At 41.9% G+C, this 22,557-nt stretch overlaps 3 protein-coding genes across 3 annotated transcripts; 1 reads left to right on the top strand and 2 right to left on the bottom strand.

The window, feature by feature from the left end:
• Positions 1-427: 427 nt before the first annotated feature.
• hcar1-3 (hydroxycarboxylic acid receptor 1-3) lies at positions 428-2,696 on the bottom strand. The gene is made up of 2 exons (XM_079731103.1): positions 2,548-2,696; positions 428-2,016 (listed from the first exon to the last, which is right to left on the bottom strand). Exon 2 carries the CDS (start codon positions 1,922-1,924, stop codon positions 926-928), a length of 999 nt encoding a protein of 332 aa, XP_079587229.1. The 5' UTR covers positions 1,925-2,016; positions 2,548-2,696; the 3' UTR covers positions 428-925.
• Positions 2,697-6,014: 3,318 nt separating this feature from the next.
• LOC307071777 (transmembrane protein 229B-like) lies at positions 6,015-8,517 on the top strand (the record flags this gene model as incomplete). Its single annotated transcript, XM_079730858.1, has 2 exons — positions 6,015-6,072; positions 8,030-8,517. The coding sequence occupies 2 exons, from the start codon at positions 6,015-6,017 to the stop codon at positions 8,515-8,517; spliced, it is 546 nt and encodes a 181-aa protein (XP_079586984.1).
• Positions 8,518-12,352: 3,835 nt separating this feature from the next.
• Positions 12,353-18,976, bottom strand: haao (3-hydroxyanthranilate 3,4-dioxygenase). Its single transcript, XM_079758770.1, has 10 exons — positions 18,592-18,976; positions 18,234-18,312; positions 17,202-17,285; positions 16,626-16,732; positions 16,298-16,387; positions 16,156-16,199; positions 15,864-16,009; positions 15,617-15,685; positions 13,811-13,893; positions 12,353-13,642 (listed from the first exon to the last, which is right to left on the bottom strand). The coding sequence occupies exons 1-10, from the start codon at positions 18,768-18,770 to the stop codon at positions 13,570-13,572; spliced, it is 954 nt and encodes a 317-aa protein (XP_079614896.1). The 5' UTR covers positions 18,771-18,976; the 3' UTR covers positions 12,353-13,569.
• Positions 18,977-22,557: the final 3,581 nt, after the last annotated feature.

Below are 22,557 nucleotides of genomic sequence, written 5' to 3'. Positions count from 1 at the left end.
CGCAGATTAAAAAAAACAGATGGGTCGACTGTTTCTTTATAATACTATAATCGACAAATATATATATGCCTATTATTCGGCCATTACGTTCTAATATTTGTTTTCATTAATTGTAGCTTGCAATTATTAGTAGCGGCCATATGTTGAAGATACACTGCGCAAATCATTTGTTTTATATTTAAGGAAATTATTAGTATGTATTTTTTATGTCATAGCTATAGAGGACCTATAGTCCCCCAAGTCAATGCCTTGGTTAGCATAATGAACACCACTGCCAGAACTATTTTTTGTCATTTTGTTGGTTTGGAATATATGTTTCTTGTCTAATAGGATGACTCATCTCTAATACTGTTAAGAAGCCAGAGTCACAGAACCTCAACATATGCAATACAGAGCAGACACACAACTGGTAAACAGTATTCAGCCAATGTGATAGATTTCTCTTTATTTCTTAAACATCTCTAAATGAAGAAGGTGACAATGATAACTGCAAATAACATACAATAAAACAACTGTAGCAAAAATATATACTACATAAGTAATAAGTATACTATATCTAGACACCATGATCTTGCTGGTTTCTTATTATTTTTAAGTTTTCCTTGTTTTTGTTTGTGATGAGGGGTAGATACATATTGGTGTATATACATATATTTATAAATAACACTGAGAACCAGAGAATGAAGACCGAGTGGATACATTTTTCACTGATTGAAAAACAAAGAATATCCTGCTGTTATCTGAAATATTTACAAGTAAACAGGATATCAATGCAATATATATTGCAGGCGGGATGTGGTTTGACCTTTCAGAGTCTGATTGGCAATGGTGGAAGCCCCTTACCAACCAAGGGCTCAATGGTATTATCATGGTCTTTTTGGACTTTGCGCATGTTCTTTTAAAAATCATTATCAGTCCGTCATTTTCAGCCGTCAGTGTTTGTGCTTCTACGGAGGTTTCTGCCTTCACGATACTTCCCCCCCGGGGCCAGGCTGTAGAACAGACTCTTGATGGCATCGCGGAACATGGAGCTAGAGAGGCTGTAAATGATGGGGTCCAGGGCGCTGTTCAAGTAGGTGAAGCCGATGGACAGCCTGAACAGCTCCGTCACCATCCCCTCTCTCTTGCAGTCCTTTTCCAATCCCTGGAACCACAACCCTGCAATGCCTATCATGATCCCTGGCAAGAAGCAGACCACAAACACCACCACGATGGCGGTGACCGTGCGCACCGCCCGCCGCACCCTCTGCTCCCTGTCCAGGTTTCGCTGATGCAGCACGCAGGCGATCCGCACCGTGCAGAAAATCAACAATGTCAGTGGCAGGAAGAACTCCAAGAAGTAGACCCCGTAGTGTATTACTATCCCCGGATTTATCTTCTGGATGCCGAAGCTCCGGCACAAGGAAATGTTGCCTTTCTGAAAGAGGAGGGGCTCGCCCAGCAGCGGGAGACGCAGGGCCAGAACCACGGCCCAGATCAGGAAGGCCAAACAGGGAGCCTGTTTCTTGGTCATGTGGTTGATGCAGTGGTGTGGGTGGACCACCTTCAGGTAGCGGTCTACAGCCACGGTGGTCATGAAGGCGATGCTGGCTGAGCGGTTGACCGCCAGCATGAAGAGGTTGATGCGGCACCACACCGAACCGAACCACCAGTACTCCCCGTGGAGGATGTTATGAATCCGGAAGGGAACACTGACCAGCAGGAAGAAGTCGGCCAGCACCAGGTTGAACAGGAACACAGTGTTGGGCTTCCACCCCTTCAGGCGGAAGCAGAAGATCCACAATGCCAACAAGGTCCCTGGCAAGCCCACAATCATCTCTAGGATGAGGACTGGAGGCAAGATTTTGCCCACCATTTCTTGTGGATTCATTGGACAGGGCATTCCGGAGTTGTTGGTGGAGTTTGACAGTATTCCCGAGGCCATTCTTGGTTTTGATTATGAGATAATGCGATTATGATCTCCTGTGGATTTTCCTTGCACTCAGCTAGGCGTATTCACTATTCCAAATTCTCCACCTAGGATGCATAGAGATAGGCATAGGTATATTTGTATATGAATAGAGAGAAACGGTGAGAGGGAGACATATATGGAGAGAGAAAGAGTGAATAGAGAGTGAGAGAAGAGAGAGAGAAAATATATATGTAAGTACCAGTTGGACATACACCGGGCTTCAGTGGCAATAACACATCCAGAGAGACATCCACATATTTGGCAGAAAATCTGGGGCTTTTTAAGTCCTGGAAAAGCATCCCAGTGAATACCATAATAGTTTACCTGTGCTCAGTAAAGAATAGTTTCGGAACCTGTTCAACCAGCAAATGTGTTAAAAGCAAATGTACTTTATTTCTCTTTTATACATTAACTATGGCCATCGTTTGCGTTCATGCACTCAGCCATTCTTGGGTAGATAATGTAGAAATTGTAGGAATGTTTAATTTTCTTATACTTAGGTAAACTCTACGTAAATGTAAAATCCAAAGTATTTACAAACACATAATATTAAGCTAAATAGTCAGACTAGTAAGGAAATATTATTCGGTACCTACCAGCTTCAAGTCAATAAAGCCTCTTTGTGATCTGTCCTCCTCAGATAGATGGGAGAGCAATGCAGAGGTTATTCAGCTGTTGTGGCGACCTACTAGTGCAGACACGCCTTGGCCAAAGCAGCAAATGGAGTGCAGCAACAAGTAGTTTGCCAGGTTCTTCTCGCTCTATCTTATTTCGAAAGTCACTTCCTTCCCATGCTTGCACTTACATGATGTGCTGATGAAAAAAGAATGCTAGTGACAAGGTATGTGAAAATTTGTAAACTTCTAATCTGATATACAGTGTTGACTCATCCTCAACAAAAGATTGCTGGCTTGATAGTAGGGAATTATTCCCAGAAGACTTGCTGAACTGAATCCCACTAATGCAGCCATCCAAATAGTGTTTTAACGCAGAAGAGTAATTTATTTTACATTTATCTGAACAAAACAAAGGAAGACAAAAACTCATTTGAACACACACCTGGGGGTGAGCAGGAACAGGCAATCAAGGTGGCAAGTTGTGTTCCACTATTAATTTTTAAACCTGGCTGCCTATCAGTTGGTGTATCACCCACACATTAAACATGCACACCAATTAACTTATCATCCAAGAAACTCAAAGAAACAGGCTAGCATGCAAGGAAACATGAACACAGGGAGGGACATTAACACAAACACATAACTTTCAACTATGATCAAGGGTCATAACACCTCCCCCCTTAAAATAAAACATCCAAGGTATTTGATAAAGCAACATTTCTGATGAAGGCTAAAGCCAACAGCAATGAATATTCCTCTTCAAGATCTTCCCTCGACTCCCATCAGGGATGAAGAGTTGGCCTTGAAGGGACGAGTAGAATACACCGGCTTGGAATGGTCGAGTGGGCCTCACAGAGAAGGGTCTAGTGGGCCACCAAGGCCTCACAGAGAGGAGTCTAGTGGGCCAACAAGGCCCCAAAGTGAAGGGTCTAGTGGGAGACCAAGGCCTCACAGAGAAGGGTCTAGTGGGCCACCAAGGCCTCACAGAGAAGGGTCTAGTGAGCCACCAAGGCCTCGCAGAGAAGGGTCTAGTGGGCCACCAAGGCCTCACAGAGAAGGGTCTAGTGGGCCACCAAGGCCTTAAAGAGAAGGGTCTAGTGGGCCACCAAGGGCCCAAAGTGAAGGGTCTAGTGGGCGACCAAGGCCTGACAGGGAAGGGTCGGGTGGGTCACCAAGGCCTCGTGCTTCCTTCTCAATGGAAGAATATTTGAGTTGGTGCAAAAATATGAGAAAATATACAAACAGGACGTTTAATTCCATCCACACTTTCCTGCAACAGCACAGCACCAGCTGCAAGGGCGCTGGCGTCTTCCTCTAGTAGGACAAAGTCTAGAGCGGCGGGCAAAGGTGCACTGCACATTAAAGTTTTATCACAATCAATGCTGGCAATCCGCTGACCAAGCAATCAGTCTGGTAGCACTGAGCAAACTAGTCAATGGGACAACCACTGTGTGGGTGCAGGGGAACCCATTATGGCCTTGACTTTTGCTTCAACTGGACGAACCTGTCCATGACCCACCGGCTTACTCAAGGAGGTGACCGAATTGGCCAAATTGAGAGTAAAAGAGGCATTCGCAAACCTCTTGAAACACCATTGTCTAAACACTGCTCAAATCCGTACAGAACCTTAGTGTTCCATCTGACTTAAGGATCAACTTCTGCTTCATGAGAAGGAGGTAAGCTAACATGTCTCTTAACATCATATGGGCTAGGTAGTGGATGTGTGTGCGTACCTAGAGAAGCCATCGAAGCGGTGTGCACTGCAGCAATGGCTGAAGCCATCGGCTCCACCGTCTCGGCCTCAATCTCAAGCATACCCAGAGCTATTTCATGTTCAAGCCTCGGAGTTCTCTCCTGTGCCCCAAATACCTGAGCCTTCTCCTGGGCCTCTAAGTGAAGATGTGCTACCCCAAGCTCGGGGTAGAGGCCTCAAACCTTGGCAAGGTAGCCAGGGGCTTCTCCCTCCTGGTGGAAAAAAAGGAATGTACTTGGGTGTTTCCCCAGGGCAAGGAGCTAAGGGTGACTCAGGGCGGCTGGGAGGTAGAACAAAGACATTACAATTTATCCTATACCGCTTAATCCCATACCGCTTAAGCCTATACCCTTAAGCTCCTTTTTTCTAGGAGACTACAACATCAACACACCAAAATGTTCCAAAATGTTCCAACAAGGCTGCCTTCCTGCACTGGTCGAAAGCAACAATGGAGGGGTCCTTGATAAACTCATCTAAAGCAAAGGTAGCCATACCCCTATTCCTTTAACCTACACAGCACTACTTGGGATTTTAAATTTTCAATAAAGAGTCATCCGAAATTATAACAATTAGGGCCATATATTTGGGTAATAAAGGTATGATAACATAGAACAATCATACAACAAACGTACAAACATAAAATACAATAATCTGGGGCTCTCTTTTTTTTTCTTTGGTTACCAGTTTGTAATCCATCGATTGAATGTCCTAAAAGGGGGTCGGATCAGTTGGAATCCTGGTCTCTCCCTTCCCCGAGGGGGTCAGTTACAGCTTATGAACAGATCCCCCATAGGTGTACACGAAAGAGCCACATTCAAACAAATACAGTGAAACAGAATGTGAAAATAGAATTTCCCATTACAGTTACAACCCCACTGTCGAGGGGTAGTGGGGGAGGTAACAGATGTCAAATGGCCGGGTTATGGATGATTGATGTGGGTGAACAATAAAGGATTGGAAAAAGATGGCGAACATGGGTTTAATGGGCATGCAACTTGGCTCTGGGGCTTGGGGGTTTCCAAAGAAAACATAAATAGAAGTAACCCACACAGGATGACAAATCTTACCAGCAGCTAGACCACAAACTTCCCTAAACTTAAATAACCCCAAAATACAGTTGGTAGTATCATTACCTACCTGAAGTGTCTTAACAGAGAACAGCACTACGTGTTGTTAATGTATTGAAGCCTCTGTCTTACCTGGCCCAAGACTGCAAGGTAGCAACAAAGGACATAGAAATAGTGGGGCTGCCACAGTTCCCAATAAAGACTAGCAAAACCGTCTCATCAGTGTGTGGCAGACCTCCCCTTGCTGGGAAATGATGAGGTTATTGGTGGAACGGGGTGAGCTGGCGGCAGATTCGGGATTGAAGAAAGTTTTTAATTGACTGGCACCTGCACAAGTCAAAAGAGGGAAAACAAGAAATCAACATAACACACATGTACACACAGGGTTTTATCTTTGGTCTCCTCGTAGGCTCGCCTTGACCTCTGCCCATGACAGAGACATCGCTATCTCCCTCGGCCCACATTGTCCAACACACCGCTTAATGTTTAGCTAACACACACGCACGCACGCCACACATGCACACACAGACACGTGCAGACACACACACACATACACAAACACATACACACACACACGGGACGGCAGGATTAAATCTGAAGCCACAGGGATCCTGCGCTGACCCGGGATGGATACACAGACACTACACATGAGGGGGGCTTCTTCTTCCGGCATAAAGAACTCAGGTGAGCGTCTAGGTTTCATTTGGACGGTTAGGCCTTGGATATTACCCTAATGTTTACATGTTGTTGTTGCTGTCAACCAAGCATTTTCTGGCCTTCTATAGTAGCTACCGGAAACAGCAGCAGTGGCTGGTAATAGTGAAACGGTTGAATTGTGGAATGAGGAATTTGTTCTTTCTGGTCACTGACACAATGTTGGCTTTTCACCCTGTAAAGAGAGATAGTTTTGTAGCTATTGACACGCTTTGTAGTTGTGTCGAGTTGAAAATGTGTTGTTGAGGATCGAAGGATTTCTTATCTTGTTAAACCCTGCTAATAGCTTTGTTAATCTGCTTGAGCATATGTTCGTCTTTCAAAGGTTGGCCGACACTCCTCTTGAACGATTGGCATAATCAAAGAACAATAAGCACTCTGTGTTCTAGGTGTCAACATTTTGGTTCAGTTGAGGTCCTAATTATTTATTTGTTTTGTGGTGTTTGATTGTTGTTAAAATTGTAACATTTTGTTTAGAGACAAGTTTCTCAAGACAAAATAGGGCACAGCCGTTTTCCAAATATTTTAAATAAAGACATGAAATGATAAAGTCTTACAAATACGTCACATTACAGGAAGAAAATGTTCCTTGATTGTCCTTCTTTCTTATTTTAAAGATACAGATTTGATTGTGACCAATATGCCTCCATTTACCTTATTATTAGCAAAACCTATGATTCAAAACACAGTATAATGGGAAGTAGAGGGCTCTTCTGCTGTACCTTGGTTATTCTGAAATCATTTTGCATGCTTCAAGTATAGTCCCACATCTCTTTCATTTGTATTTCAGATGGCCTGAGTACTTTGGTTTGCATTATTTCAAAATGTTTGATTAACAATTTCCTAATCCGAACTTCAGCGGATGTGATAAAAAAACGCAGTATAACGGGAAGTAGAGTGCTCTTCCGTTGTACCTTTGATATTATGAAATTGTTTTGCAAGCATCAAGTATAGCCCCAGTTCTCTTTCAGTTGTATTTCGGATGGCCTGAGTACTTTACAACAAACATTTATAATATGTTTATAGTTGTTAAAGGCCATAACATCTTAAAATAATGTATCGTTCAGAACTACGAGTACAATTGAATGTCAATCTAATGTTATTGTCGTTAAACACTTATTTCTACAGACAATGTTGGCAATATGTTCTTTTAGATAATGAAAGCACCTTCTGGCATTGAAACGCAGTAGGCATTTAGTTCCAGAATGACCACTAAGATAATGATCTTCCACTAATGAATCATTCATTTAATTCATTCATTCTAGTGTTAGTTATGCTGTCTACATATATTTCATATTTTAATATTTTCATCATTAACATAATAACTTAATAATTATGCACATAGTTGTGAGACAATGCTTACGTAGCAAATTCAAGTATTACACAGGTTGGATTTCATGAGAATTTGTTTAGCGTAGGAAACCACACTTGCATCTAGGATTTCACTGGAATCTGACACATTACAGCAAGGAATCCGTCACATGTTCCTTGATTGTCCTTCTTTTATATAATAAAGATACATATTTGACTCTGACCCATGGAAATCCATTGGGTTATAGCCATTAAAAGAACAGCAATCAGACAGATTGTGGCTCCGTTTTCCTTATTTCAAATCTTAAGATTAAAACTTTTAAAATAAAAACTTGAGCAGATGTGATTAAAAAATTTAAATATAAAGCATTGAGGCTCTTAAGTTTTACCTTGGATATTGTGAAATTGTTTTGAAAACATCAATTCTATACCTCTTCTCTTTGATTGGTTTTTGGGATGGCCTGAGTACATTTGAGTTGAGATGGGTGAATTACAAAGTATAATTTATTAGTTTTTATTTACTACTTATTGGCTTTTTCTTGATAACAAATCAGTTTCTGGAAACAGAACAAATACTATGGTTGTTCTTATGGTTGTACCTATATTCCTTCGACAGGATCCAGTGGGAATGCTAACGCACCAGTAGAGCCGACCGCAAACAGCTCCAGCCTCCAGCCTCTCTCCCCATTGGCTCGTTTCTACATCTACGCCCTGCATGGCTGCCTCTGCGAGGTGGCCTTCACGGCCGCATGTGACTGGTACGACACCCGGGACAGGAGACTGGCAGGACACAGCAGCTTGTGGTCCCTGCCCATGTACGCCTTGGCCATCTTCCTGATGGAGAGGCTGAGGGCTGTGCTGCTGGCCCGCCATTGGCTGCTGGCGATGCGCCTGGTGGCCTACACACTGTTCATCTACCTGTGGGAGTTCAGCTGGGGCCTGGGGCTGAGGCTCCTGGGGGCCTGCCCCTGGGACTACTCCGGGTACCGCTACAACCTGGCGGGGCTGGTGACTCTTGAGTACGCGCTGCCCTGGGCTGTGGCATCGCTGATTGCAGAGAAACACGTGATACGGAACACTCTGAGAATCAGGCTGGAGCCCTGAGGCGGAACCGGACTTTCAGGGCCTTGTGGACTGATTGGTTGTGTAGTAGGGCCCTTGTCATAATACAAATGTAATTACAGGTGTAAATAATTGTAGTTGTATGTGTTTGAATTCAAGAGATAGTGAGCCCAATTCTGTTTATTTAAGGCTATACTTTGGGGTTGAACCTGTGTTAACTTAACATTGTGCTGCCAGTCGGGTGGCATAGGGCACCCTAGTAATGCGGACTGAGGCCTAAACGGATACCATCTTCCTTAACAAGAGTGAGAATAGATAATGAAGAAAAAACGTACTGACATTGAAACGCAGACGTCATTTCCAGAATGGTCGCTACACCTAGACTGGGCCGCCCATTCTGTCGGCGATCTGAGTTCGCCATGCAGAAGGCTCTGGAGAACAGCATTACATTTCTTCCTAGTTTCGATACGTTTTTGCGGGAGCCAATCACCAAGCTGGCTTTTCCCCCTGGCGCGCTATTGGCTGGTTTAACACAATGACGACAGGGAAGCGACGGCAAGCAGCGAATTGCGTAAAGAATCATTGGAACTACGATTGAGCTTGAGGCGCGTTCACTCTCCTGGTGATAACGAGACTGCTCGCCAGTGATGACGCTCACGCGTACGCGTGTTCCATACAGCGACTTGTTCATGTGCACTTGGGAAACAGCCGGTTGGGAATCTAAAAGTTCAGAGACTAAAAAAAGTCAGAACTAAACAGAACTTATTAGGATCAGTTTCAAGTTTGCATGCCTTTGTTTTCTTGATGCCTATCACCTACTGTTGTGTCTCTACAGACTGTGTGGATACTTATGATGAAAAACGACAGGGAGGAATATGCATAGAAACGTGGCTACTTTACTAGCAGGCGTACAGCAACATGAACATGTCTGTTCCTCTTACAGACTCATCTTGTCTGGCAACTCATGGTTACAGTTACTTAGATTATACCGCGCCCCCTAAAGGCATAACAGTATATAACATGTTTTCCATTCAAACACCACACCTACTATCCTTTTGCTTTTATTTATTAGAAGCACATACAGTATTGCCACTGTATGGAAGGCAACACTTGCCCTTATCTAGAGCTGGTTTACCAGTAGCCTACACAACGTTTACAACTGAGCAAAGTCATGCCAACAGACGTTACAATGTCAATCAATAGCTAAGTATGTGATATGATGGTTGATTCTCCTATATTAAGTAAAACGTTCATGTTCCGCCATGTTCATGGGCGTCACTAGTAAACCATACGTCACCAACTGGGCAACTCTGTTACCAAAATTTGGCCCGAGTTGCCCAACGGAAGTATAATCAAAACAGCGTCATGAGGTGTCGTTCACGCGAATTTTCCGACGGCGCGAAAATGTTTTCCCCATAATTTCTAGCGATGTGAACGCACCATTTGTCTCGCAATAGCCAGGCTACGCTATTCATTGAATCAATTAATTCTGCTGTTAGTTAAGCTGTTTGTCTACACATTTTCATAATCTCTAAAAACACAATCATGCAGGTATTTGTAAGACACTGCTAACGTTACAAATTCAAGTCCACACAGGTGGGATTTCATGATAATTTTTTAACCGCAACCACATCTATAAACATACAGTGTGTCATTGTGAAAAAAAAAAGCTCCAGGGAAAAACGAAGTAGGGATGGCGAAAATGTAAAATATTCTTTGAGCCTCATTAACCGGTTGAAACCGGTTAATGAGGCTCGGTGGTCAAATAAAAATGTGCTATTGGAAATAACAGCCATTTCGAGCCGCGCCAGCCGCCTGCTATTTCGTAACTCTGCTTATCTCTCTCCCGTTCTGCTTCCGACTCACACACACACGCACACACTGTCTGAGTGAGAGGCAGTGGCTCTAACCGCGGAATGACCTGTGTTTGAATTGAAACACGAGGCATGCTTACTGCAAGTTGACCGTGTGTAGAGCGCCCACAATGGTCTGAGATGGCGCGAACCTGGTTGAGAACCTGCACAGTATTCACCAGGGGCCAATCCGAAGAGGGCAGCGTTAGCAGCTCATTTGAAACATTGCCGCGGCTCATTTAAGAAAATGACAGCTCCGAAGAGACGCCGCTTGTTTAGTTGTTTGGAGGAGACGGAAAAATTTAGTGTGAGGGATAATTTTTTTCACTTCACACAAAAAGATCTTGGAATGACATGGCTAACTGTAGTCTGTAGTTTTAGTAGTTGAACATTATCTTGGATATCTTAAGTACAACTGAAAAGACACTACTACTACCACTGCTACTTCCCTTTCTAGTAGAGGTTCCTCTATTTTATTTTCATTATATCCACTCAAGTTTGTATCTAAAGTTTAATCTTGAATTAGGGCAAGTAGAGGCACATCATAGATCAGTCTGAATGCCTTTCTTTTAACTGCTGATACCCAGCAGATTCTCCATGAGTCCATGGGGTTTCCAAAAGAAAAAATAGATTTCCAGTGTATTTATTACGGAACCCGTAAAGGGATTACTTTCTCGTGCGCACGACATATTTTCTCGTGCGCACAAGATACTTTCTCGTGCTCACGAGAAACGTTAGAACATTTTTTCCCCCATGTCCCTTTACGGGTTCCGTAATTATGTTGTACCCTGTACTGTATTTTTTATTATTCATTTTTTATGGCCCTACCTCTCTTGCACGCTTGTACAAAACAAATGTTTATATGATTTTGATGATTTAGGTAGGGCATAAGCTGGTGCATAACTGATGAGGTTATAATCTCTTGTATTTATTAAATGTTTGATGATTTTAAAGTAAAATAAAGTTTATAATCTTTAAATATATTTTTTTGCCTTTTTTTTGTGCCCCTCTGGTTAATCACTGGGCCCTCCTTAGCCCCCATAGTAAAATGTGTCTAGAACCTCCACTGGTATCAGCAGTTAAAAGAAAGGCATTCAGACTGAAAATGTGCCTCCATTTGCCCTAATTGGGGGTCAAGCAGCGATGCTGCGAGACAACCTATTGTTTTCATACGTTTTCCTATTATTATCCTTCAATGGGAGTCTATGGCAGCCCATAGAACACCATGATGAAAAGTTGTGAAATTTGGCACACTGATTCAAGAAAGTCCCATTATCTCATGACCCCGATTTGTGGTCGCTAGCTGTGGTCGTCCAATATTCACAAGCAATGTATCATTAGATTCCCTGGGCCAAGCCGAGTTCAACGCACCCTAGGCCAATCTTCTCTAAGCTTGGCACAGATGATCTTCAGGCAATGCTTGACAAAAACATTGAATAGATTTTTCAAATTCAAAACCGTTTGGCTGCTACAGCCAATCAAATTCGACCGCGAAGACGCCAAACAGGAAGTAAGCCAATTTCTCAGCAGCCCTTTGACATATCATAACTAAACTTGTCACATAGACCCATGACATCCTCATGGGGACACTCATTAAATTCGGTGACCTTTGACCTCTAGGGGGCGCTGTAAATACTGAAGATGTCTTTTAACTCCTCTCTCTTCACATGAGTATATTTCAAACTTATTTTCAATGTCTGGTGATACTGTCAGACCTCCCCATATAGCGAATGAATTATTTCCCATGGCAACTTGGGCAACGTTGTTAGCAGCAAGTCTATTCCAGCCCTTAGAAAGCAACCTCAATGTATTTTCATTTTGATAACCATTTGCCAATAGCTCAGTAAAATGATATCTAATCATATGCATTTTATCATGGTCATCATATACTGTGTTATATAAAACTGATAACATCATATTAAATCATCACGTCAATCTGACATACAGCATACAATCAGAACACACATTTATTTCCAATGTTAGTTGCGCTGAACAGTGCTCATTTAATGGTAGACACTACACTCGTGTGGCGACAAGCGGTACTGCATGTATAATGCTACAATGACTATTTACCATTCAACCCACTTACAATATAAACTGCAATTCTTACTGGATTAGATGCTTAATGAACAACCTCCAGAACGGATGCTTGTTTACATTGTGTCTCTGTTAGGGATATTGTTCCGAATACCCCTATTTATTTGTGTGATTTGTTCTGTCAGGCAGACGATGATGCGCCCTTACCACTAGTTGGGGTCATTTTTCCATTTATTAACCATTGACGCGTAGTCGCATAATGCTGCAGTTCATTCCACCAGCTGTCGTTATTACTAATTACTGAGACGGTCATCATGTAGCCACCTAGCCGATTACGACTGTCCAGCAGAATTAGTTTGAGTCCTATTCTGCTTGACCCCCACAATGCAATTAGATACAAACTTGAGTGGATGTGATGAAAATAAAACAGAGGGACCTCTACTAGAAAGGGAAGTAGGTGTCTTTTCAGTTGTACTTAAGATATCCAAGATAATGGTCAACTACTAAAACTACTGATTCATTCATTTAATTAAAGTGTTAGTTAAGCTGTCAACATGTTTTTATCATTTACATAATAAACAACTATGCACGCATTGGTAAGACAATATTTATATAACAAATCGAAGTACAGGTTATATTTCATGATAATTTGTTTTGCCATACTTTCATACCCGCATTTATGATTTCAGTTATCCGATGATCTGATTAAAACAGGCATGGGCCTTGTGAGGAATGTGATCTTATCCCAGTTCAGAAGAACTGAACTGGACCAGGAACACATTTTTACTTCCCTGTTCACTTATCTGCTCATTTCTTTTAACATTAGGCTTGCTCTCACATTATTTGTGAAAGCAAATACAATAACAATTTGATTAAACCTAACCTAATTATAACTAACCCTTTATATAATGACAATGAGAACAAAATCTGAAGGCTACAAATTAAGTAATATCAATCAATTGCAATTTCTCTTGGAGTACTAACACTTAAAGTACTTCTACAGAAGTGTATAATTAACTTTTAATAATACTTCATAGAGTTTGCTCTTCAACTTGGTACATAAGTTGAATAGTTGAGGCAGAATATACCGCAGTTCAAGGCACTGGAATCCATCCTAAAAGTCAAGCAGTGAAATGATTGGACCATAAAGTAAAGTCATGGATATGTGTTCTTGATTGTATGTTTGTGAAAGAAGAGCGTCTGATCAATGTCTTTTCCTCTCTGGGTTCTGAACCACGAACAAGGCCACAGTACCCTTTTCTCTCAGCCATTGATACCTACAGCAGAAAAAAAAGACAGTTAAATATATTTCATACATCTCATTAAAATATTAATAGCGCATCCTTCATGATTTCAGTACTAAAAGCACCCAGACACAGAAACACGAGTGTGTGCACGCACACGCCAGCCAACAAACAAACACATATATTTCATGTCCCACTCACTGGCTCTGCGCTGGAATAAGTAGACTGTCTCCAGAAGAAAGAGAAAATTCCTGATTGTCTATAGTTACTGTAGACAAGCCCTCCTGGGAAGACACACACACAGAAGAGAAAGAGAGAATAATAAACAAAGCAAGATAAAAGGGTTTACAGTTTGGGTCTTGCATAGACTGGTCATTGTAATATCCTTCTGGGATAATACAACAGTGGCAAGCATGGTTTTTATTGGTGACCTTATACAGGTCATACTAAGAAAATTAGAATATCGTGCAAAAGTTAATTTATTTCAGTAATTCAACTTAAAAGGTCATACTAATACATAATGTAGACTCATTACATGCAAAGTGAGATATTCCAAGCCTTTATTTGTTATAATTTTGAAGATTATGTCTTACAGTTTATGAAAACCCAAAATTAAAAATCTCAGAAAATTAGAATATGGCATGAAATCAATAAAAAAAGGGATTTTAAATAAAGAAATGTTGGCCCTATGAAAAGTATAATCATGCATATAATCATACTCAGTACTTGGTTTGGGCCCCTTTTGCATGAATTACTGCCTTAATGCGGCGTGGCATGGATGCTATCAGCCTGTGGCACTGCTGAGGTGTTATGGATGACCAGGATGCTTCAATAGCTTTCTCTTGGCAATGCCCCATAGATTCTCTATGGGGTTCAGGTCAGGCGAGTTTGCTGGCCAATCAAGGACAGTAATCCCATGGTCATTGAACCAGGTTTTTGTAGTTTTGGCAGTGTGGGTAGGTGCCAAGTCCTGCTGGAAAATGAAGTCAGCATCCCCATAAAGATGGTCTGCTGAAGAAAGCATGAAGTGCTTTAAAATGTTCTGGTAGACGGCTGCGTTGACTCCGGTCTTAATAAAGCACAGTCGACCACCACCAGCAGATGACATGGCTCCCCAAACCAACACAGACTGTGGAAACTTCACACTGGACTTCAAGCATCATGCATTCTGTGCCTCTCCAATCTTTCTCCCGACTCTGGGACCTTGGTTTGGACTTTGGACCATTGAGCAACAGACCAGTTATTTTTTTCTTTAGCCCAGGTAAGACGCTTTTGACGTTTTTTTTTGTTCAGGAGCGACTTGACAAGAGGAATACGACATTTAAAGCCCTTTTCACAGATTCGTCTGTGTGTGGTGGCTCTTGATGCACTCACCCCAGCCTCAGTCCAGTCCTTGTGAAGCTCTCCAACACTTCACGAAAGGCCTTTTGCGCACAATCCTCTCCAGGCTGCGGTCATCCCTGCTGCTTGTGCACCTTTTTCTTCCATACTTTGCCCTTCCACTTAACTTTCTATTAATGTGCTTTGATACAGCACTTTGCGAACATCTTCTTTTGCAATTACCTTCTGAGGCTTTCCCTCCTTGTGGAGGGTGTCAGTGATGGTTTTCTGCACAACTGTCAGGTCAGCAGTCTTCCCCATGATTGTGAATCCTACTGAAGCAGGCTGAGAGACCATTTAAAGGCTCAGGTACTCTTTTCAGGTGCTTAGGATTAATGAGCTGATTAGAATGTGACACTTTGAGCCTACAATATGGAACCTTTTCACAATATTCTAATTTTCTGAGATTTAGAATTTGGGGTTTTCATAAATTGTAAGCAATAATCTTCAAAATTATAACAAATAAAGGCTTGTAATATCTTACTTTGCATGTAATGAGTCTACATAATGTATTAGTTTGGCCTTTTAAGTTGAATTACTGAAATAAATGAACTTTTGCACGATATTCTAATTTTCTGAGTATGACCTGTATAGCAAGAGACAGAAACATGGATGTGATTCACGCACCTGCTGCCAAATCCATGCATCACTTTGTTTCGTACACAGCTCTGTCTGCCCGGCTCCATACAGAATCACCTGCGGGGAACGTAGTTAAAAGCATCTATACTGAGAACTTTGGGGGACTAGCTGGTAGTGGGTGAGGAAGATCCTGATCATTGTTTTCTTAGGCTGACTTTGTGAGGTTAATAAAGAGATGTATGAAAATATGAATCAAATTATAGGAAACAGAAGGGTTTAGTTGACCACGGTTGACCTCAGTCTCGAACTGCGCTCCGAACACGTCTATGTGGCCCCCGGTGGCGAGGGGGCCCCTCTGTTTATCAAGCCAGTCATTGAAACAGAATGGGGACATCACGTTCATGGTGTTCATGGGGAATGGAGGCTGCCGGAAGATTTCGTCTGATCGGCCACATACCCAAACACACATTCACATACACATACACACACACACGTGCGCAAACAACACTTGTGTTACAATGGAGCCTCTTTTGGATCAAGAGCAGATATAAGAACAGATTAATATGGTCAAATTTCAACTAACTCACTTGGTTCAGGTTTTCCTGTTTTGTGCTGATTCGAGGCAAAGAACCTGAGGGAGTCAGGTACTATGTTAGATAGGTGCACTTTCTCTTTGTTCTTATGGATACTGTCAAAAACAAGGTGAATCTAAGTTGAAATTGGCCTTACTCCTTTATTACAGGCACCAATTGCGTTCCAAGGTTCTGACAGAAGAACCATCTCTCAAACAGAATGTCTGTGGAATTGTCAACATAGTACCTGAAACCACAAAATATGTCGTAACCACTTAAATTCAAACATTCTAGTCATATTTGATGAAATACTAGTGAATGTGATATTGGATTTCATATTTGACAGGTCAATTGGCAAACATATCGTGATAGTGATATTATTATGACATGTTGCTATTGTTATTATTGTTATTGTTGCTAAAAGATAGCAAATGCATGGTATCACCCAGTCTCAGATAGGGTCATGGTCTTTGCAGGTGGCTCACCTCAGGCAGTCCGTCTCAGTGGGTAGCCGCATCCTCTCCACCACCAGTCCTACAGTGTTGGCTTCTCTCTGGGGGGAATGGGGGATACGGGCCGGCAGCAGGAACATCTAAATATGGGCATAAGAACAGCCCAGCAATCGATGGGATGCCGGTACTAATGTGCTGAAGGGAATTATGGAATATTTAATTGTGAGGTTGTAAATGTGATAGTGTTTAGACTAAACACTAATAATGGAGCTCTTAATGTCATCATAATATTGCTGATTTAGCTGTAATTGCTTACAGATATTTGAGTCAAGATGTTGTGAAATATGTTTGGAAACTTTTTGATTGAAGATTTAATTTGTGATGCATGATCAGGAGTAACACCGAAACCGAACCACACATGCACACACGCACGCACCCAACCACACATGCACGCCACACACACCCGACCACATGTGAGACACCCAACCACAAACGCACGACACCCAACTAACCAAGCACGCTCCCGACCACATGCACGCTCCCAACCACACATGCACGCTCCCAACCACACATGCACGCTCCCAACCACACATGCACGCACGCACTCACCTCTCCTTCTTTGATGTGCACATCCTTGTGTTTTCCATTTTCAACTACCTTCAGACACATATCTCCTTTCAGCTGGTAGAAGATCTGGTAAGACAGAAATAAAGAGACCAGAGATAGAAATACTTCCGCCTATTTTGGATGAGACAAACTTTTTTTTGAGGGTCATTAATGTTGTTCAGATTTGTGCAGTGATATTGAACCCCTCTATTGATTAGTGCATTAAATATCTTGAGTAAATTCTTAAACCAACCATCTTAATGAGAGAAGAACTATAGTTCGGTAAAGAAAATCAACTGAATTGAAATTATATTGTCAAGTGTCATCAACACATCAATGAATATTATGTCAGTGTGACGGTGAAATATTTCAGAATTGCTGGTGTTTATTAACTGGATTGAAGTGGCCATGATATCTTTATAAGATAACAATCAGAACAAAATCTGAGGCATACTGTCCCACACTGATAGTAACCTATGCCTATTATATTATAGGCCTACAATCTGTGTGTACAGTATATTATATATATACACTTGGGATGCAATTTCCTGTCTACCTGGATGTCCATTAAAGTAATTCATAGTCATGATACTTTGGGCCCATCAGGTTATAAGGAATGCTCGAGGGCACTGTTTGAACAGACTTAAGTCAACATTTGCAACATTCTGTTTCTGGGAAATCGTGAGATTTTTAATTGATTGAATACAGGAAGAACTGAGAAAAAAACAAGTATTTCAATGGCATAGTTCCAGGAAATGTTTGATTATTCAAAACTCTCCTGACCATAACCTCATTATCTTATATTATAGTATGACATGTTTACCGTACACGTTTCTATTGGTATTATATTGTATTTCAGACAATTATATTATATATTTAAATGGTCTGAATTTTCATATCCCTTTTTATTTCATCTTTAGTTGGATCTTGTTTTAGAATTTTCTATGCTAATAACGCCCTCTGAATTGTGTGAGAGCCTTGACTGAGCTGAGAGTGTCTCTTGCGGAGGGGGATTCTCAGGGCCCTTTCTCTCACCTCTTCTCCTTCCTCGATGTGATAGTCTTTTCTTGTGTTGGGTCCTCCAACGAACATGACGTTCAGCTGCTGTTTGTGCCTGGGGAACAGAGTTGAAATCATTACATTACACATTGAACGCTACCGTTGTACCCTGCTGTTAATTATTAGCGTTGATATACAACATTGACATGTTTCAACAGAACGCAAAGTAAGCTAGGCCTAGAAGCCAACTTTTATTTTCATAAAATGATTGACAAAGTGCCAGAAATGACATGTCATTGGATGTGTTACGTGCTAGAGTTTATAAACAATGTGCTACTATCAGGTTTGGTCATCCATTACATTGAATTAAGGAAGTGAAACATACTTTACTCACATTAGTTTGTTGCATACTGGTGGGAGAAACTCATTCTCATTCCTCAAGATCCATTTGTTCACGTTGACAAACAGAGGACCGTCCGACATGATTAAGACCCACAACAACGCGTTGCAACAAAATACAATAGGTCGAAAAGGACTAGGTTTGAAAGATAAAGGCTTTATTACCACTTGCATGAAGTAACAGCAACACCTGATGTGGTTTGCAAATAATTCCTGTCTTGTCCTCGTGTGCCTTCCCCCAACATGCCCTTGGCCAATCGCAACGCTCTAAACTACGGGGTCACTCCCGTTCCTCATTAACATACACTTATCTTCTCGCCCTGTATTCTCAGTATAACCCAACGAAAAAACGTAAAAAACGAAACAAAAAACCTGATCTTAAACCGACATGACTTACCATATTGTACCAATATTTGTTTAAACAGTAAAACATGCATGTAAACAGTGGCAGTTCTAGACAAATTTTACTAGGGGGGCCAAGGAGGGGACCAGAGAGACACAAAAAAGGCAAAATATGATATTTAAAGATTATAAAACTTTATTTTACTTTAAAATCATCAAACAGTCTGTAATTTTCTGTCAAACTATCTTAAATTGATGGAGCTTATGCCCTAAATCATCAACATCATGTAAACATTTGTTTTGTACAAGCGTGCAAGAGAGGTAGGGCCATAACAATGATTAATAAAAAATACATTACAGGGTACAATTACAGTGTTTCAATGTGAAAAAAATGTCCAGGGTACAACGAAGCAAAACAATGTGCCATTTTCTATTTATTTTATCAGTTTCAGTGTGGATAAACTGTTCTTACCTTTTAGAAAATGTCCCTGTTCTACTGTTCTTTCCTCATTTCATGATAGCTGCTATAAGAAGAAAAAAAACTTAGGGGCATGCATTATATTTCGTTGCATAACCATCCCTCCCTACTTAACACGTGCAGATAGCCTGCTACTCCTTACCAAAATGTATTTGTTATCCCAATGCAACAGCCAAAACGGATGAAAATATATGGTTAACATCACAACATCGTGTAGCCTAGACCTAGCAAGGATACTGACATTTGGATACTCGCTTCTGCTTTGATGTTTTTGCTTAGATATAATTACGTTTCTAAATATATTGAGACCAGACATTTTCTACTTTACCCGTGTAGAACGTTGCGTCGCATTAGTTCCGGGGGGGGGGGGGGTAGGGGGGGCATGTCTACAGGGGCACGGGCCCCCGTAGGCCCCCGTGTAGAACCGCCATTGCATGTAAATAATTAACAACAATATCACTATATGTGCCTTTTACTTTATCTAAATTCATAAAGCCAGCAGTGTCTGACATTAACTGGAGTATTGACTTGTTAACTCGACTTCTGAGTTAGGTTTAGGGTTAGACCGGAGGCAGGGAGACCGCAGGAGGGGCCTTTCTTCAGAAAGCCCTCCTCGTCTCCCCCTCTGATGGCGACGTCAGACAGATTTCCCTCGAGGTACGAGGTATCTGGGTTCGTCTTTTGAAAGCAAATGCTGTAAATGTCCCTCAAGATGTAAGCTTTTGTTGACAGTCCCTTCAAGGAGGCCAGATAATATGAACACAATGTTTAACGTTTGGCTTTATTGTAACAATATTACAGGACACCGATACGCAGCGTCTGTTCGCCCTGTTAGGGCTTATTTTCCCGATAATGACCGGCGACGTTCTATACATTATCACGCTTATTACACGGCTACTTGCCAAAACGAAGAAAATAACTTCACAAGTTGTGTCTTTTTACAATTAACATTCAGTGTTGATAAGCAGAGAAATAGTCTGCCAAAGACGTTGACGTCGCATAGCAACCGAATACGCTGGGGTTGTTAAGTTACCGAACTACTTGCGGAGTGTTACGAAAGACGCGAATCCACTTTCCTTGACAGCGGTCATTATCTGCTTAGCAACGGTCAATTATCAAAAATATCAATCAAAAATAATTCACCGTCGTAAGTTGGGAAGGCCCATTCAAGTGAACGAAACGTTCCACGGCATTGAGAAGAGACGTTTAATAAAGAGGGATAACTGTCTCAGGCCATGTCCACACATGCAAAAAACATAATTTCCTTGGCAGCGTGGCAGGAATTTCTCCGCGTTTTTACACAAAGATAGCGTAGCGGTGTGGACAGGGCCTTAATCAGGGTTCCACATTGGCACAACGCAATTACCACGCAGTCGCTTCGATGCAGTCTTGAACCGGTTGTGGTTCTGCATCTGGTTTACGTCGGGGTTTAGTTAGCGGACCAATCACAGCCCTTGCTGCTGCGTCGCCTCGATAAAAGGTTAACATTTTTGGGACACGCATAACAGGGCTTTGCATTTGACTCAATGGGGGTCGGCAAGGACGTAATGGGTCCGTAAACTCCCTTGCGTTGCTTCGACTAGGAACCATAACAAAGCCTTTACCGACTGTGAAACTACGCATCTGTAGTCGTTTTAACACTGCCAAATATGCCCGTCCTATACCCACATTTTCCCGCTACGGTCCGCGCATTTACACTGACCGAGATAATATAGCAGCTTCATTTCGCACCCCAATTTACCCTCTCGGACCCTACACATATTGGGGGTTTAATGTAAATGCGATTGGACGGCATTGCGGTTCCAGGGGCAGACTTGGGTAGAGGTGTTGCAGCGTTGTCTCTACAACGCAGCGACATCAGTACTACTAGTTCTTACTACAGTGAAATCCGCAAGCTGCTGACCATCATGGAAGAGAATATTAGTGAGACATACACAGAATCTAACACAACATTTGCATAATCTGCTGAACTCAGGGTTGCCTAATTCAAAAGATGGCACCTTTCGCCTTAACCAAAGGTCAAACAGTTACAAGGCTGGATACGCCAATACCATAGGCACGGGCAGCTAAAATTCACAGGACATCACCAAGATATCATCATCATCATCATCATCATCATCATCATCATCATCATCATCATCATCATCATCATATCACCAGATATGGCAGATAACACTCAGTCCAAGCTGTGGAAAAACACAGCTCCTACTAGAGGGGGAGCCACCTGTATAAATACGCACACACACACGCGGCTCATTAGACAAGTGGTTTGAATCTCCCTGTGCACGTACTGTAGCCGCTTGCCAGACTGTTCTTACTTGAATAAACGGTAACCTCAACTGTAGGCTCATCCTTCCAAAGATCACGGCACACACTGGCATCAAACATTTGGGCAAGATGTTCCTTGAAGTCTCGATAATTTTTCGACCATAGTAACAAGCAAATTCCAGAATGCAGAAGTTGTGTAAGGGGGAAGGAATTTGGTACACAGAGATCAAAGGTTACCGTGGACCGTTTACCGAGTGTATGTCGACTGTGTGTCTGCTGAACTAATCAACACACACACGCGCATACATGCATACGCGAACACACGCACACGCACACGCACACTCAGACGCAGGCACTTACTGATTTAAGGGATACGACCATACGCAAATCAAATAAAGGTATTCTCGTTGATGGGCCGTTAAACAAACAGAACAATGATGAATGTTTTTTTCAGATTTATTTCCCCCCAACTTTCATGCCGAGTGTGCCTAGTGTAATTTTTAAATTATAATAGACGATAGGCATAATCATGTCTCGTCATCCCCTGCAATCAACAGATTAAGTTAAATTCATGTGGTAGAAACTGTCAAATATACAGCATTGGCGTCCAACACCAAGGCTATATGCTCACGCTTAAGTAGCTGTCAATAGTATCTTGAATTTAATATTGGTCTGAGACTTCAATGTATAAATGATTGATAAACCTAATTTCGACCGGCATTCAGCGAAGCTCCAGTGGCGCAATCGGTTAGCGCGCGGTACTTATATGACAGTACGATGTAGAGCAATGCCGAGGTTGTGAGTTCGAGCCTCACCTGGAGCAGTATTTTTAGCAACATCAACCATCAACCTTTTATTTTATGCCATTTTAAA

This window comes from Pollachius pollachius (assembly GCF_949987615.1).
Source record: "Pollachius pollachius genome assembly, chromosome: 2".
In the NCBI taxonomy this organism is placed as follows: Eukaryota; Metazoa; Chordata; class Actinopteri; order Gadiformes; family Gadidae; genus Pollachius; species Pollachius pollachius.
The sequence above is the reverse complement of the archived record's forward strand: the minus strand, read 5'-3'. Positions and strand labels throughout refer to the sequence as shown.

Excerpts from the sequence above, each read along its gene's own strand:
- hcar1-3 (XM_079731103.1), bottom strand. The coding sequence starts at position 1,924 with ATGGCCTCGGGAATACTGTCAAACTCCACCAACAACTCCGGAATGCCC.
- haao (XM_079758770.1), bottom strand. The coding sequence starts at position 18,770 with ATGCAAGTGGTAATAAAGCCTTTATCTTTCAAACCTAGTCCTTTTCGA. Across the intron at positions 16,733-17,201 it reads TGCACATCAAAGAAGGAGAG|ATGTTCCTGCTGCCGGCCCG; the intron begins GTGAGTGCGTGC and ends GCCCATATTTAG. Across the intron at positions 13,643-13,810 it reads CTTATTCCAGCGCAGAGCCA|GTATCAATGGCTGAGAGAAA; the intron begins GTGAGTGGGACA and ends TTTCTGCTGTAG.